The sequence below is a fragment of the Vigna umbellata genome, chromosome 6 (assembly GCF_029865625.1).
Source record: "Vigna umbellata cultivar VRB3 chromosome 6, Vumbellata_1.0, whole genome shotgun sequence".
In the NCBI taxonomy this organism is placed as follows: domain Eukaryota; kingdom Viridiplantae; phylum Streptophyta; class Magnoliopsida; order Fabales; family Fabaceae; genus Vigna; species Vigna umbellata.
This window is the reverse complement of record NC_142170.1, coordinates 15,269,399-15,283,759: the sequence shown is the minus strand read 5'-3', so window position 1 is coordinate 15,283,759 and position 14,361 is coordinate 15,269,399. Positions and strand designations below refer to the sequence as shown.

The 14,361-nt window shown below is 33.0% G+C and overlaps 2 protein-coding genes and 1 pseudogene across 2 annotated transcripts; 2 read left to right on the top strand and 1 right to left on the bottom strand.

Annotated features, from left to right (window-relative positions):
• Positions 1-3,615: 3,615 nt before the first annotated feature.
• Positions 3,616-5,748, top strand: LOC124839960 (amino acid transporter AVT6E pseudogene; annotated as a pseudogene).
• Positions 5,749-9,217: 3,469 nt separating this feature from the next.
• Positions 9,218-10,540, top strand: LOC124839954 (uncharacterized). Its single transcript, XM_047315900.2, has one exon. The coding sequence runs from the start codon at positions 9,568-9,570 to the stop codon at positions 10,162-10,164; it is 597 nt and encodes a 198-aa protein (XP_047171856.1). The 5' UTR covers positions 9,218-9,567; the 3' UTR covers positions 10,165-10,540.
• On the bottom strand, positions 10,499-13,578 carry LOC124839953 (Major facilitator superfamily protein). Its single transcript, XM_047315898.2, has 3 exons — positions 12,994-13,578; positions 11,652-12,550; positions 10,499-11,145 (listed from the first exon to the last, which is right to left on the bottom strand). The coding sequence occupies exons 1-3, from the start codon at positions 13,321-13,323 to the stop codon at positions 10,680-10,682; spliced, it is 1,695 nt and encodes a 564-aa protein (XP_047171854.2). The 5' UTR covers positions 13,324-13,578; the 3' UTR covers positions 10,499-10,679.
• Between the last annotated feature and the right edge of the window lie 783 nt (positions 13,579-14,361).

Genomic DNA, 14,361 nt, shown 5'->3' with positions numbered 1-14,361 from the left:
AAGTCCTTTAGGTAACATTTGTAACATCTCATTCTTAATAGTATAATACTAGTAAAATAAAACGTTACATAGATGATAATAGAACAATTATACAAAACTAAAGCTTCCACAAGGACCATATCTATACCTATAGAACTATCTTACTTCTCATCTGTAACACTTTCACCTGTTGCTGAGGCAACTGAAAAGAACGTCTTGATAAGCTCACACCATTTAGGTGATCATCGCAAAAGAGAAACATACACAGAGACAAACAACACAAAAACAAGGATAAACTAGTGTACAAATAAAGCATCATATACTAATTTGGTTTAACAATTTACAACATTCAAGAATGACCAATTCATACAACCACAAGACCACAAACTCACTTATCCAGATATGATTATGATATAGACTCCTGAAGGCATTGCACTCATGGTAGTATTTATACTCTACAAAGTCATAAACAAGGGTAACTCGACCTACTACCCATGAGGTTAATCTTTCACTCGTAAAACCCAAAGGGTTAGGGTGAAGACCTCCTTCCATTCTCTCAGCCACCCCATTCAACTCTACACGAGTTAATGGTTGGTAGAATATCAGGATTACCCTCTTACTGTAGCTTCTCTATCAAGCATCCGCCACAACTTACTTAAATATAGAATCTCTCCTTGATATTCTTATCATAACACATTTTTCTCGTTCTCATATCACATTTCACATATATACAAAGTACTCATGATCCAACAATAGCAAGAAAGCATGTCATAAACCAATAAACTAAAAGACACTTTAAAATCACAACTTTGGGAGAATTGATGTCAAAGATGCAGAGTTGAAACCAGAGAGTTCCACAACCTAACTTTGAATGTTTCCACAACCTGTGGATTTATCTCAAGAGAAACAAATTGAAAACCAGCAAGTTCAACAATTGAGTTGTGACTTTTTCCACAACTTGTGGATTTATTTTAGGAGTGAAAAATCGAAATCAGAGAAGAGCACAAACAGATTGTGGATTTTTCCATGAGCAGTGGAATTTTTAGAGCAATTACTAACCTCTCATAGATACATTTCAATATAGACTTGGACATTTTCCCCACACATTCTATTGATCCTTAAGATCCCCTATGCACCGAGCAACATTGAAAAACATTCTCCAAACTCATATTTGCTACCTCAATCCAACTTAACTACTTTAAACCCCTCAAACTCAATTTTATACCTTTTAACACCAAATTTTCTGCAACTAACAACTTGAACAAGTCGTAATAGACTTAATAATAGCCCCAAAACCTTACATTATGTCCAGACCTCCTAAATCAAAATACCACTAGTGAAAACCCCTAAAAATGAACTAAAAACCATACAAAAACACACTTAAAAGGCTAACAACCAGTTTTACATCATAAATATGCTAACATATGACTCAAACAAGTCTTAATCAACCCTTAGACCAATCCTAGAACAATGTATTTCCGAGATAACCTTTATCTTAACTTTTCACCTGTCAAAACCCCTTTTTAGCCCAAAAAACTACATATTTCTTCTGCTGAATACAAAACAATGACCTATAAGACAACTCATATTTCATCCAATTTAGTATCTCAAATTCATCACACACAACATTTACATCAGAAATCACATTTCACCTCATCATTCATAAGTTTTCACATCAATACACAACATATACAAACAGCTCAACATACTATATTTCTCAATTCAATGCAATTCCACAATTCAATCAATATTTCACCATACCAAAATTAATTATAACTTGCCTAACAAACAAAATCAAATAAAACGAGCTTCCCTTACCTTTTTAGAAGGCCAAATTGTTCTAGAAGTCCTTATACCACTTTCATAGCTCAAAGAGCTCTATATGCACCTATAAACCACAAAATCATGATCAGGGTACTCTGTTAGAACCAATGATCAACAAAGAACCTAAAAGAAGACTCAAAGCAAAACTCCACATGCATGGGAAAACGTGAAACCAAAGAAAAACAACAGAAAATTGACTTAGTCTATTTGAGAACTGATTAGGTAGACTTGAAGATCTCACTCTGAGGAGCACACAGGCGGTCTCTGATCTTCAAACAGATGAGTAGGGTACAAAAATCCTTAGAGAGAAGATAGAGGACTCTAGAAGGATGGTTTATAAAGAAATTATGTGTTTAAAAATAATAAAACTTATTTATTCATTTTATATTAAAAATCTTTTAATATTAAAATAATAAAGTCTCCTTATTTTTAACTCACTGTCACTTTTAAAATATCATTTTTTAAGTCTTCACAATGTTTTATGCCATGTAATCTTTCATTAATTAATTTTTACCTTTGCCTTTAATTCCGGCACGGTTTTAGCACATGTTTGTATTACCACCTCCAAATTCAACTAATTTTTATATGATAAATAAATACTGTGATTATTTATGTTGCGATTTAACCATATATTACTATAATAAAAAGTTTTTTATTATAATCTAAACATTTTGTAATTTACCCTACAAAATTATATATAACCATTTCTTCTAATTTTATTATTATAACTACACTAAACATTATGTTTACTTCTATTTTTTTTAAAGCAAAATTCCAGTGTGAATACCTATTCTGTTAACAACGTTTCAGTGTATTTAATCATGCAATTTTATGTTTAACAAATGTTTATAAATATAGATATTTATATAAGACTAAGAACTCTAATATGTTCTAATTACAATTCCTAATTTGATTTCTAAAATAATATAACTAATAAATATTTCTTCATACAACATATCTACACAACCACCAAATTTCTCCTACTTAGATTTACATGCCAAAGATGGGAAATAGAAAAGCATTCTCAGTTCAACTAAATACTTCACTTTATTTCTAAAAATCTTATATATATTCACTAATATATATGCCAAATACAAATTCTACCCAGCAACATTTCCCAATTCTAGTATATATCCAATTAACTCATATTTAATGTCAAAAGAATATATAAATCTTGTTTATACTCCATGAATACACCCATTCCACTATTCCCAATTCACATCTCGTGGAAATACTTTCACTCAAAGAGTTCAGTACATCACAATTTTACAACCAAATTATCACCCTAACAGTAAACAGGTCTAATAATATAAAATCATTTCTAATTAAACTTCTAATTATGGTCCGCTAAAATCATTCCAGCAAACACATATTGACAGCCATACACTCGCATCACAGACAAAGCATTTATAATAATGATGTACAATTCTTATGTTGTCAACCAATAAAAATCATAGAAATTGTCACATTTCAATTAATCTCAGCATGCCCACGCTTCAATCAGATGATGCTCGCAGCTCTAAAGCTCAAGGATCTACTGTCCCATGTTAGGGGTGGCGGAGGAAGACGGACACCCTGATTCTGAATTTGTCGTCAGTTAAATATAGATGATTGCATCATATACTATTGAAATTGGTCAAAGTTATGAATCTGTCAAGTGTTTTGAAAAATTCACGGTTTTTTATAAAATGCTTATATGAATATTTGAATAAACGTAAAATACAAAAAAAAAATAATTAAGTGGATATAATTTTTCATTGCTCAGAAAGTATAAACTAAAAACGGTTAGATTATCGATTTCAAATAGTTTAATTAGTAATATTACACGTATAGAAGAATAAAATTATACAAGTATAAAGATTAGTTTAGTGGAGCACATAAAAAAAGAAAAAAAAAGTTAGGAGAAAGTGAAGGAGTGGTGGCGGAAAGAAAAGAGGTTTGTTTGGGAAGCAAAAGAATAGTCGCGCCTTCCGTTTTGACATGTTATTGGTGGTGACGGAGAATTGAAGGGAATATCCATTGACCCAGAGATCTAGTTTCACCCGTTCTTTATGCACAACCACAACCAAAGATTTTTTGGTTTTGTTTTTCTATCTGGTCAGATGTGTAGATTCTTCTTCCTCATCTCCGAAAGTGCGGAATCATGTCTGACAGCAACCAATGTTCTTCTTCATCCATTAGCTCCAGTTTAGAATTGCAGAACAAGTCCTTAAAATCTGTAGACAGTACTTATTTTGACGAATATGATTTTGAACTGGAACCTGAAATCGAAGACGAGGATGAAGATTTCGAAACGAGCATCGATAATTACTCCTTTATTATTGAAGGGACCAACAAAGGCTCTGGGATACCTGGGGCTGTTTTCAATTTAACAACCACGGTTATTGGGGCAGGGATCATGGCCCTCCCTGCCACTATGAAAGTTCTAGGATTGGTTTTGGGGATTATTTTGATAATTCTTATGGGAATTTTGTCTGAAATTAGCGTGGAACTGTTGGTGAGGTTTTCTGTTTTGTGTAAGGCATCGTCCTATGGGGAGGTTGTTCAGCATGCAATGGGAAAGCGTGTGAGGATTTTGTCTGAAATCTGCATTATTTTGAACAATGCCGGTGTTTTGGTGGTTTACTTGATAATCATGGGGGATGTTATGTCTGGTTCCTCTCACCATATGGGGGTTTTTGATCAGTTAATGGGGAATGGGGCGTGGGATCAAAGGAAGATTGTGGTTTTAGTTGTCATGGTGGTTTTCCTTGCTCCCCTTTGTTCACTTGACAAGATCGATTCATTGAGCTTGACCTCGGCTGCCTCCGTGGCTCTTGCTGTTTTGTTCGTCGTTGTTGCTTTTACGGTTGCTTTCATCAAGCTCGTGGAAGGACGGATTGATTCTCCCAGATTGGCTCCTGATCTTAGCTCCAAAACTGCAATTTTGGATTTTCTTGTTGCGATACCCATCATGACCAATGCATATGTTTGCCAGTTTAATGTGCCGCCAATATATAATGAGCTCGAACAACGGTCTCCTCGAAAGATGAACACGGTTGGGAGGTACACCACTGTTTTGTGCATCGTAGTTTATGCTTGCACTTCCATATCGGGTTACCTGCTCTTTGGGAAAGACACAGAGGCTGATGTACTGACTAATTTTGATAAGGATCTTGGAATTCGGTATAGCTCGGTCTTGAACTATATTGTCCGGATTGGCTACATTCTTCATTTGATACTTGTTTTCCCTGTTATTCATTTTTCATTGCGCCAAACAGTGGACGCATTATTGTTTGAGGGATCACCTCCTCTTTCAGAAAGTAAGAAGAGATCTTTGGGGTTGACTGCGGTTCTGTTGGTCCTCATATATATTGGGTCTACTATGATTCCAAACATCTGGACAGCTTTTAAGTTCACTGGGGCAACCACGGCTGTTTCATTGGGTTTTATATTTCCTTCTCTTGTTTCTCTGAGACTAAAACATCTGGGAGATCTAAGCTACGGAGAATGGGTTTTGTCATGGTTGATGTTGGTATTAGCTGTGACTGTTAGCATAGTAGGAGTTGTTAGCAATGTTTATAGCCTTCAGAGTAAGTCTTAGCCACACAACTTGATAATATGGGAAAAGTACTTTTGCCCCCCCTATGATATATAGGGAATGAGATCCACGTCACTTTGTTCACTTCAATAGATTTGGAAAGAGTGACGGAAGAGATTTGAAGGTAAATTATTTTGTTGATTATTTAAGTGGATTTGGAGGTAAGTAAGAGTGCATTTGGAGGTAAATGAAAATGGATTTGGAAGTAAAGTTTGTAATAATTAGTGTAGGATTTTATTGATATGATAGATTAAAAAAATTTACTTCCAAATTTATTTTCACTTGCCTCCAAATCAACTCAAATAAACAACAACAAAAATTTACTTTCAAATCCCTCGATCACTTTCCTCCAAATTCATTCAAGTGAACAAAAACAAGGATAATCTAGAAACATATCACTAAAAAAAATATCTTATCAATGTATTTTATTTGTATATAAATTTATATTTATCTCTTATTTTTATTCTATGATTTTTTGTTTGTATATCTTAACAAAACTAATATTTTAATTAAAAAAAATTTACAATAATGAAATTCGAACTCAATCATGTAATAAATTAATGCTATTATATATTGAAAACCTTAAAATAATAATTAATAAATTTTCATCTTTATAATATTTTATTTTCTTATTTCTATTCTTATAAATCATATTTGGAATTCTAACATCATTATCAATTTTTCACTGTTTAAGAATTAGTTTAATTTGAATTAAAGTTTTTGCAACTGGACAAAAGAAATAAGATGGTGAGAAAAACTTGTGATTACTATTGAATATCGATGACACATCTGATAGAATAAGATATTGAGTAGAAGTTGTGATTGGTTGGTATACGAATTTCGATAGCACATCTAGTCTTCTCTTTTAAGTGCAGTAACATGGTCTGTATCTTTATACCATTAATGTTGTGACAGTGAGCATCACTGGTTAAACATGTTTTCAAAGACCACTTCGTAGTTCTGACACCGCGTAACTCACATGGTCCACATTTTACACTCTTCAATACATCACACGCTAAGGTCATGGTTTTGAGTTTAGTAAATTATGCATAATAGATCAATGATTTCACTATAAATAAATTTATTATTCTTTTTATTCATATATTACTCATTTTATTTATTTTTATTCATTGTGAGATTTCATGGTTTCCAAAGTTCTACTCTCATTTATGTGGTTTTTCATTAAATTTATCTTTGCATCTAAAATTAATTAGGTTGATACGCAGCAGTGTTTTAGATTATGTTTAATCCCTTGTTTAGTGAGATCTAATCCTTCATTAATTAATTTATACCTTTGCATTTAATTCCTGCACCGTTTTCGCTTTTGTTTGTTTCACCACCTCCAAATTCAACCATTTTTTATATGATAATAAATACTGTGATTATTTATGTTGGGATCTAACCATATATTACTATAATAAAATGTTTCCTCACTTTTATAATAACTATTCCAAATATTATGTTTATGATAATTTTGTATTGATGGAGAGTGCAGAGCATAAAATAACTAAATTTTTTAATAAGAAAATCATAAAAATCTAACTAAAAGGAGAAAAATTTATCATATTATTTGGATTTATTTATTTATTTTATTATTATTTATATTATTGTTATTATTTAACACTAATCACATGGGAACAGTGCTGCGATATTTAAATTGTGCTCGTGAACTTGTAATTGCATGGATCCAAAATATAATCGATAGAAGCATGTTCTTTTCGTAAAGGCAAAATAAAGACAACACAACCATTGGATAGTGTCTGAATCATATATATAAAAACAAAACAAAACAATTCCATTAACTTTTAAAATATTATGTAATTGAACAATAGTAAAAGAACCAATAAATATTTTTTCTAAGAAAACTCAACTCGAATTTATCGATAACATCAAATGTTATTTTTTATAAAATAAAACCATTTTAAATTCTGTAACCATTATGATTATTTACAATAAAAAAAATTATATTTTAACACATAATTTGTTATATTTATTTAACATTATTTATTTTAATTTATACTTTTTTTAAAATATAAAAATTTATTTTTTGATAAGGGTTAAATGAATTAAAAATGTGTCCATCATTTTACTCATATATTATAACCATTTTACAATACATATTTTCTGTTCATGGGAGACAGAAAAGAGATGAAAAAAATATATCATTGTAATTATTCTGAGATGGTAAGAAGAAATGAAGCTACATGACAAGTCGCAAAAAAACTGAAGCTACGATCACGCAATATTAATTGTGCAACTTACAAAATACTCATAAATTAGAGGCTATTTTGATTGCCATGCCTGTTAAAATCAAAGTCAATACAACATACAAGTCAATTTCAACGTTGATAATTATTTTCAAAACTCTTTCACTTTTTTTTTATATTTTTAAGTGTTTCAAGAAAAAAAAAACTATTGCCTTTTATTTTAAATATTTACTTTTTTTTAGTAAGAGTATGTCAATTAGTTTAATTTTTTAAAATAATTCAAGCATCTTTAAAGTACAAAAAAACCGGTGGAAAAAGACATCAGTTTTTTTTTTAAAGGATCTTATAAAATAACAAAAATTGGAGTATTAATTTTGGGCGTAGCGCTTGGGACAAGGTTCATATGAAGAAAATCATTACTTTCTTTTTCGTAGTTGAAAAGTCACCTCAGACTTTTGATTAATTTGTATGTTCTTTCTTTTTAAAAATTTAAATAAAAAATGTACTAAAAGACAAAAAAATATAAGATATAAAGTAATAGATAATGTTAGGGGTTGGAAGGTATACCAGAGAAAAAGAAGAAAGTATACAGAAGAAGGACACCGAACGGTGAAAGACGAGAAGAGGTCGAGTCGAACGGTGAAAAACGATAAAGGCGGAAAGAAAAATCGAGCCAAACGGGTGAAGGCGGTGAGGGCTCAAGCCGAACAATGAAAAAAGATGAAAAATTGAAATCGATCGGTTGAAGAATCATAAACGGGAAATAATTATAGTAAATATAATTATATCATAGAAAAATATTTGGTATAAAATAATTATAGTAAATAGAACTATATTCTAGAAAAATATTCAGTATAAGATAAATACATTAAATAGAGATATATTCTAGAAAAATATTTAGTATAAGATAGAGAAATATTTGGTATAAGATAATTATAGTAAATAGAATCATATTCTAAAATAATATTTAATATAAATAGAGATAGATTCTATTGTGAGAGTTATACTTTTGATTATTGAATTTATTGAAAGACGATTACATTCCAGTGAAAGAGGTTATGCTATCTTTATTTACTTTTATTTATTTTTTATTTATATTTATTTTTTTACTTTTATTTATTCAAAGAATTATGTGATCGTTAACAAGAGAAATTCATTTTTTAATTATCTTTTATGGCTAGTGTGATCTGATAGTGGTTAATTAGGTTTCCTCTTATCCTAACAAAAACTCTTCGCCCCTTAAACCCGGTGTTGATTGAGATCAATGTACAATCTTAAATCCACGAGCTTTTGCTGCAAAAGAATAATAATTCAATGTTTTGGTTTCAGTTTAACCGAAGTTCAAATCTACAAAACGCATAGTTTGAAACCTCTTATTCCCAACTCTGCCATGAACAAAGTACATCAAAACGAGCTGTGGGTCGTTAATTGGTCGTCGAAATCGTCGAAGCCATGATTGTCGGCACAAGTTGTCCCCATGAAAACCCTTTGGTCTCACCCTTCAAAGTCTGATGAGTGATGACGCTTTGGCCTTATTCAAGGGGAAACAGTGAACATGGCTTACATGCCCCACATGGCCACATACTATTACTGTCTCAACATTCAACACCAAAGCTTTTATTTTTACAAAAAGCACAGCCATCACCTCCTTCCAAAGTCCAAAGTCACCCCTTAGATTTCTTACCTTCTTTTCCATCTCTACTTTTTTTTTATCTTATTTTTGAAACATTTACTATTATCATATTAAGTATAAACTCCATTAAAGATAAGATTTTTACCTACTTTTTACCATGTAAACTCGGCCCTTTTTTTATTATTATTTCTAGTGAATTATGAAGGATTAATCTCACCAGTAATCTGGTGGGTTTACCATCTTTGGCTTCTACTGTATGTATAAATATGAATGGTGGATGGAAGTGATGCATACTATACAGAATCGTGATCCACGAGTTCTTTTGAACTGAGTAGTGAAGAGAGATGGATTGGTTTTCGTGGCTTTCCAAAACTGGGCTTGAGCCATCTCTGGTGTACGAGTATGGCCTTACTTTTGCTCACAACGAGCTTGAAGAAGATGACATGTTTTACTTCAACCATGAGTTTCTCCAAAGCATGGGCATCTCCATAGCAAAGCACAGACTAGAGATCCTGAAGCACGCTAGAAAAGAGAAGGGAAAGAGCCCACGCGCGGTGGCAAAGCTCGTGGTGGCAATCAAGCGGACAAAGAGGAACTTGGCTAACTATGTGAGGACGCTGATGCACAAAGAAGAATCATCATCGGCACTTGTTGTGGTGCCACCACCAAGGTCTAGTAATGGTTTAGGGACACGGTGGAAGATTGCTACGATGAAAAGGAGAAAAAAGTTGGTGGTGGCCAAGCAAGAGCCACTCTTTCTAACAAATGGAAGTCCCACAGTGGTTCCAGCTCATCCTGTTCTTGATGGTTTTTCCAGTCCTGTGGTGTATCATTTCCAGAAGGATAAGATGGATGGTGATGATGATGGAGATGGGTACTGGTCTGCTGCTGTTGAAGAGATCAAGTGGGATACCATGTTTCAGGATCTAAAGCCTAACTGAAGTTTTCTCTTTTCTTTAGAGAGTTGACTTGAAGGTTCTTTCCCTGAGAGATTTGAGTGTTTTGCTTCTTCCAGATCAGGGTAAGTTTTGCACCCTGTCTGTTCTATAGTGTTCAGCTACTCTCTTTTTCTTGTACTGTTATATATGTTCATGTCCTTTAGATTTGGTAGGGGAAAAGATGCATCCGTTTGAGTCACCTTGAGCAGAGAAATATTGAGGTAGAAATTTAGCTAGGTTGTTATACAGCAAGAAGTATATAACTTGTATTTTGAATCATAAGCAGTTGGGCATTAGTCTGCCTGACTTTACTTTAGGCACTGTATTACTCTAATGATGAAATCAAATTCAGGACTCATATATCTAATTTCTTTAGTAATTTCTTTTTATTATCTTTTTCCAATATCAATCAAGTAAACGGTGGGCTCATAAATTTTTAAGAACAACATATCAAAGTCATAAATATGCTTTGGATAGTTGCTACATATATTACTAGGCAGATCATTTTGTGTCCACCCTCAGTGACCTGAATTCTGAGATAGACGAAATGAACCTCCAGCATACAACATTTTATACACTGGTCGCATTCTAATTGTCAAAATAATACTCAAGATGGTACCAAGTCCACAGACACCAGCCAAAACCAGAAAAGTCAACCTGAAGCAATCTGCACCATAGCAGGTGGAGTTTCCTTGCTTTGCAGCTTCTGTATCGTACACGTTGCCCGCAAGAAAAACAGAGAAAATAAGGGCACCAATTGGATTGCCTAGCATCATGAAGCTACTTATAACACCGAAGTGTTTCAGACCAAAAATCTCTGAGACAGTTGGAGCCATTATAGAACATTGAACCCCGTAGCAGATACCAAGTAGAGCAGTTGCAGCATAAAGAGTGCCGTTCAGAGCAGAAGCATAAAATAAAAATGCTACGATCATGATTATTTGTGCACATGTCATCCAAAATGTTCGAGGTAGTGCTATCAACCTGTCATGATAACAACCTCATGAGTATAAGCTCAAAGCCCGAACCAAGTACAAGAGTCTCAAGTTCACAGCTATCACAACACAATTCAAATTTTGCTATAACATGATAACAAATTCACGATTCAGTTCACAAGGAAGAAAAGATTGAGGGGCAAGTCCTTACACAACTAGAAAACTACTTCGATGGGGACTGTTGGAAATAATCCAAGTATTAATCTGTCTAACGTTGGATAAAAATGACAACATTACACATCATATACAAAAAAAATATCATATGTCTTGGACGTTTTTAAATTAAAAGTGGTGTGAATCCCTTGTATAAGTTGGATTTAGATCATATATATAATCTCTTTCCAAGGAAGGCTCTCAAAAATAGATTGTATGAGAGTCGATCACCAGCTTAGACTACACAAGATCACCATACACTAACAGAAATATACGATATGAAAAGAACTCACTCTAGAGAAAAATTGTTGAGAATAATCCAACTATGAATAAATATAGTACCTGACAAAGTATTCAGAAACAACACCAGCGCCAAGGCGGCCAATAAATATGCAGAAGCTGAAGACTGACAATAATATGGTTGTATCTTCTACACCTAAAGCAACTCCAATTTGAGCCAAATTATTGAGAACCGTTACTCCTGAGCCAGCCCCAAGAAAATAAGCAAACCAGCAAAGCCAAAAGTCTGCTTTGATGAAAGCTTCACGGAACTTGAAATCATCTCCCCTCTTAGGTCTCCTTTTCTGTATCACTGCTCCCTGTCCTTCTGCAATGAGCATCTCAACATCCGAGACATCACCCCTTTCATGAAAACTTTCAAGAATAGCAGCTGATGAAGATGGTGTTAGCAATGGACTTGTCTGCGTTGAAATGTCACTCTCCGATGCCAAATTATCTGAAGAACCAACCAGTGAAACGTTGCACTTGGAATTAGAAGGAAATAGTGTCATTTTTATAGGAATTGCAAGGGGAGCCACCAGAAGTAAAACCATTATGGCAACCAAGAAGTAGGTTAGAGCATCATTTATAGAGACCACGTCACTCACAATTGTGGTGACAACAAGATAGGAAGCAAGTAAAACACTTGCAGCTTGGACAAAAATAAAATGCACATGCACTGAAGAGTCTTCACCAGAAGGAGTGCAAGGCCGAATGAAGAACATCATTAATAAACATACAGCAGGAAGTCCGACAGCAAGGAACAAAAGCAATTTAGAAGCAGACCCTTTCAGCACCAAGCTATATATTAAGGTGTATACTTCAGCACTAATTCCTCCATAACCATTAAGAATGCCAGAGATGGTGCCTCTACTGAGAGGAAAGTTTCTCATGTTGGTGACAAACACAGCTGTTCCAAACCATGCACTGCTGTTAGCGGCAACACATAGGGCAAGGCATATCTGTCAAGTCATCTTATAATCCGGATTTGGACCTAACTCAATCCTAAAAACTCTCACAAAGAGAAAAGTCCCTCACTTATATACACCATTTTGATCATATAATCACTGATCATATAATTAACAGATATTTTGGCTAGTTACATGATCAAAACAATGTCTTTAAGAGAGGGGAAGTTATTAGTGTACGAGTCAAGTCCAAACCCAAATTGTAAGAAGTCATAGAGAAAAAAAAGAGCTCAGAAAGTAATACATTCAACAGAAGGTGAACTGGTAGGAAAGTTAGCAAAAGAAAACACACACATATAAGTGGGTTGTTCACAATATTACTTATCTCATGACCAGTAATATATATTTTATTTGTCCATTTTTTGTATTATCAAGAAAAAATTGACCAACTGTGTGAGAAAACCCATGTATGTGTGTGGAATGGAATGAGGAACTACCAGGATATAAGGGAGTTGGGAAACAGTTTGTGTAACAGCAAGGAAGATAAGGCCATAACCAAAGAAACAAAGGAGAGAACCAAGGAGAAGGAAAGCCCAAGGAGGGAAGTTGTTGGAGGCAATGCCTGGAAGCAGAGCCATGCTCTCCCCAACATCATTGGCCACTCCGAGAATAGTGATCTGTTGCTGGTTGAGAGACAAAACAGATTTGAGGGCAGAAGAATAGAGAGGAAAGTTGAATGGATTTCCAACTGCTATTTGAATCCACACTGCAGATGCAAGACCCACCCATGGAGGTCTGCTCCCAGCTTTCACAACCAACTTCACCATTCTTTTTGAAAATGATTATCACAATACTGAGTGTTGGGTAGGATTATATAAAGTTCCACAGGCAGAAAGGTTCGAACTTGGAAGATGACACTTACAGAATATTATGTTTGGTTCCGACCCACCACCTTGTTTTCTGTGATTCCCATCAATGAAATCATGAAAGGTGAGAATGTAATTACTATCATAAAAAGTTTGTCCCTTTCATCACCTTCTCGTGAATCGACCTTCTTCATCTGTCAGTGAAACCAAACTGTCCAAACCTAATTGTCTCTATGGATTCACTTATGTTGTAACTTTGCTCCTCTGATTAAAACTAATCGCTAATGATTAAAGTTTTTTTCCACTAAAAAATTCAATTTTTATAATTATTTTGGTTATTAGAAAATATATTTTTATAAAATAATAAATGTAAAGAATGTATATCTTTTTATCTATCCTCAGTTATATGACTTTAAAAAAAACACAGCAGCTAAGTAAATATTAGTTCTATAAATATAAGTTTGCAAACTAAAATTTACTCATAACATTTAATGAGAATGATTATAAGTAGGAGTACTGAAAAGCATATAAATATAATAATTGAATTAAACTTTTCTTAATAAGTAGTTTCAATTGAATCAAATAATCTATTTCGTATATAGCTTCATTAAATATGTAAACTTTTTTCACGTGATATTTTTACGACAAAATAATTAATTAAATTTGAATCGTGCATACGATTTTAGTTTTAAAATATTTTAAATACTGATTATTAAAATTAAAACTGTTCATCTTATATATATATATATATATATATATATATATATATATATATATATATATATATATATATATATATATATATACCAAAACCAATTGAAATACATACTTAGAAAGTACTTAATACATATTTAATTCTCGCACATCGTATTTCACAAAGCCTATTATGGAAAATTTGATATCAGAATAAAACTTCTGTCAAAGATTCTTCTATAATTTTAAATTATTATATTGCATATTTCTGAAGAGTTTTCAGTCTTTTGGAGTATATATTAGCCA

Excerpts from the sequence above, each read along its gene's own strand:
- LOC124839954 (XM_047315900.2), top strand. The coding sequence starts at position 9,568 with ATGGATTGGTTTTCGTGGCTTTCCAAAACTGGGCTTGAGCCATCTCTG.
- LOC124839953 (XM_047315898.2), bottom strand. The coding sequence starts at position 13,323 with ATGGTGAAGTTGGTTGTGAAAGCTGGGAGCAGACCTCCATGGGTGGGT. Across the intron at positions 12,551-12,993 it reads CCCAACTCCCTTATATCCTG|ATATGCCTTGCCCTATGTGT; the intron begins GTAGTTCCTCAT and ends ATGACTTGACAG. Across the intron at positions 11,146-11,651 it reads GTTTCTGAATACTTTGTCAG|GTTGATAGCACTACCTCGAA; the intron begins GTACTATATTTA and ends TTATCATGACAG.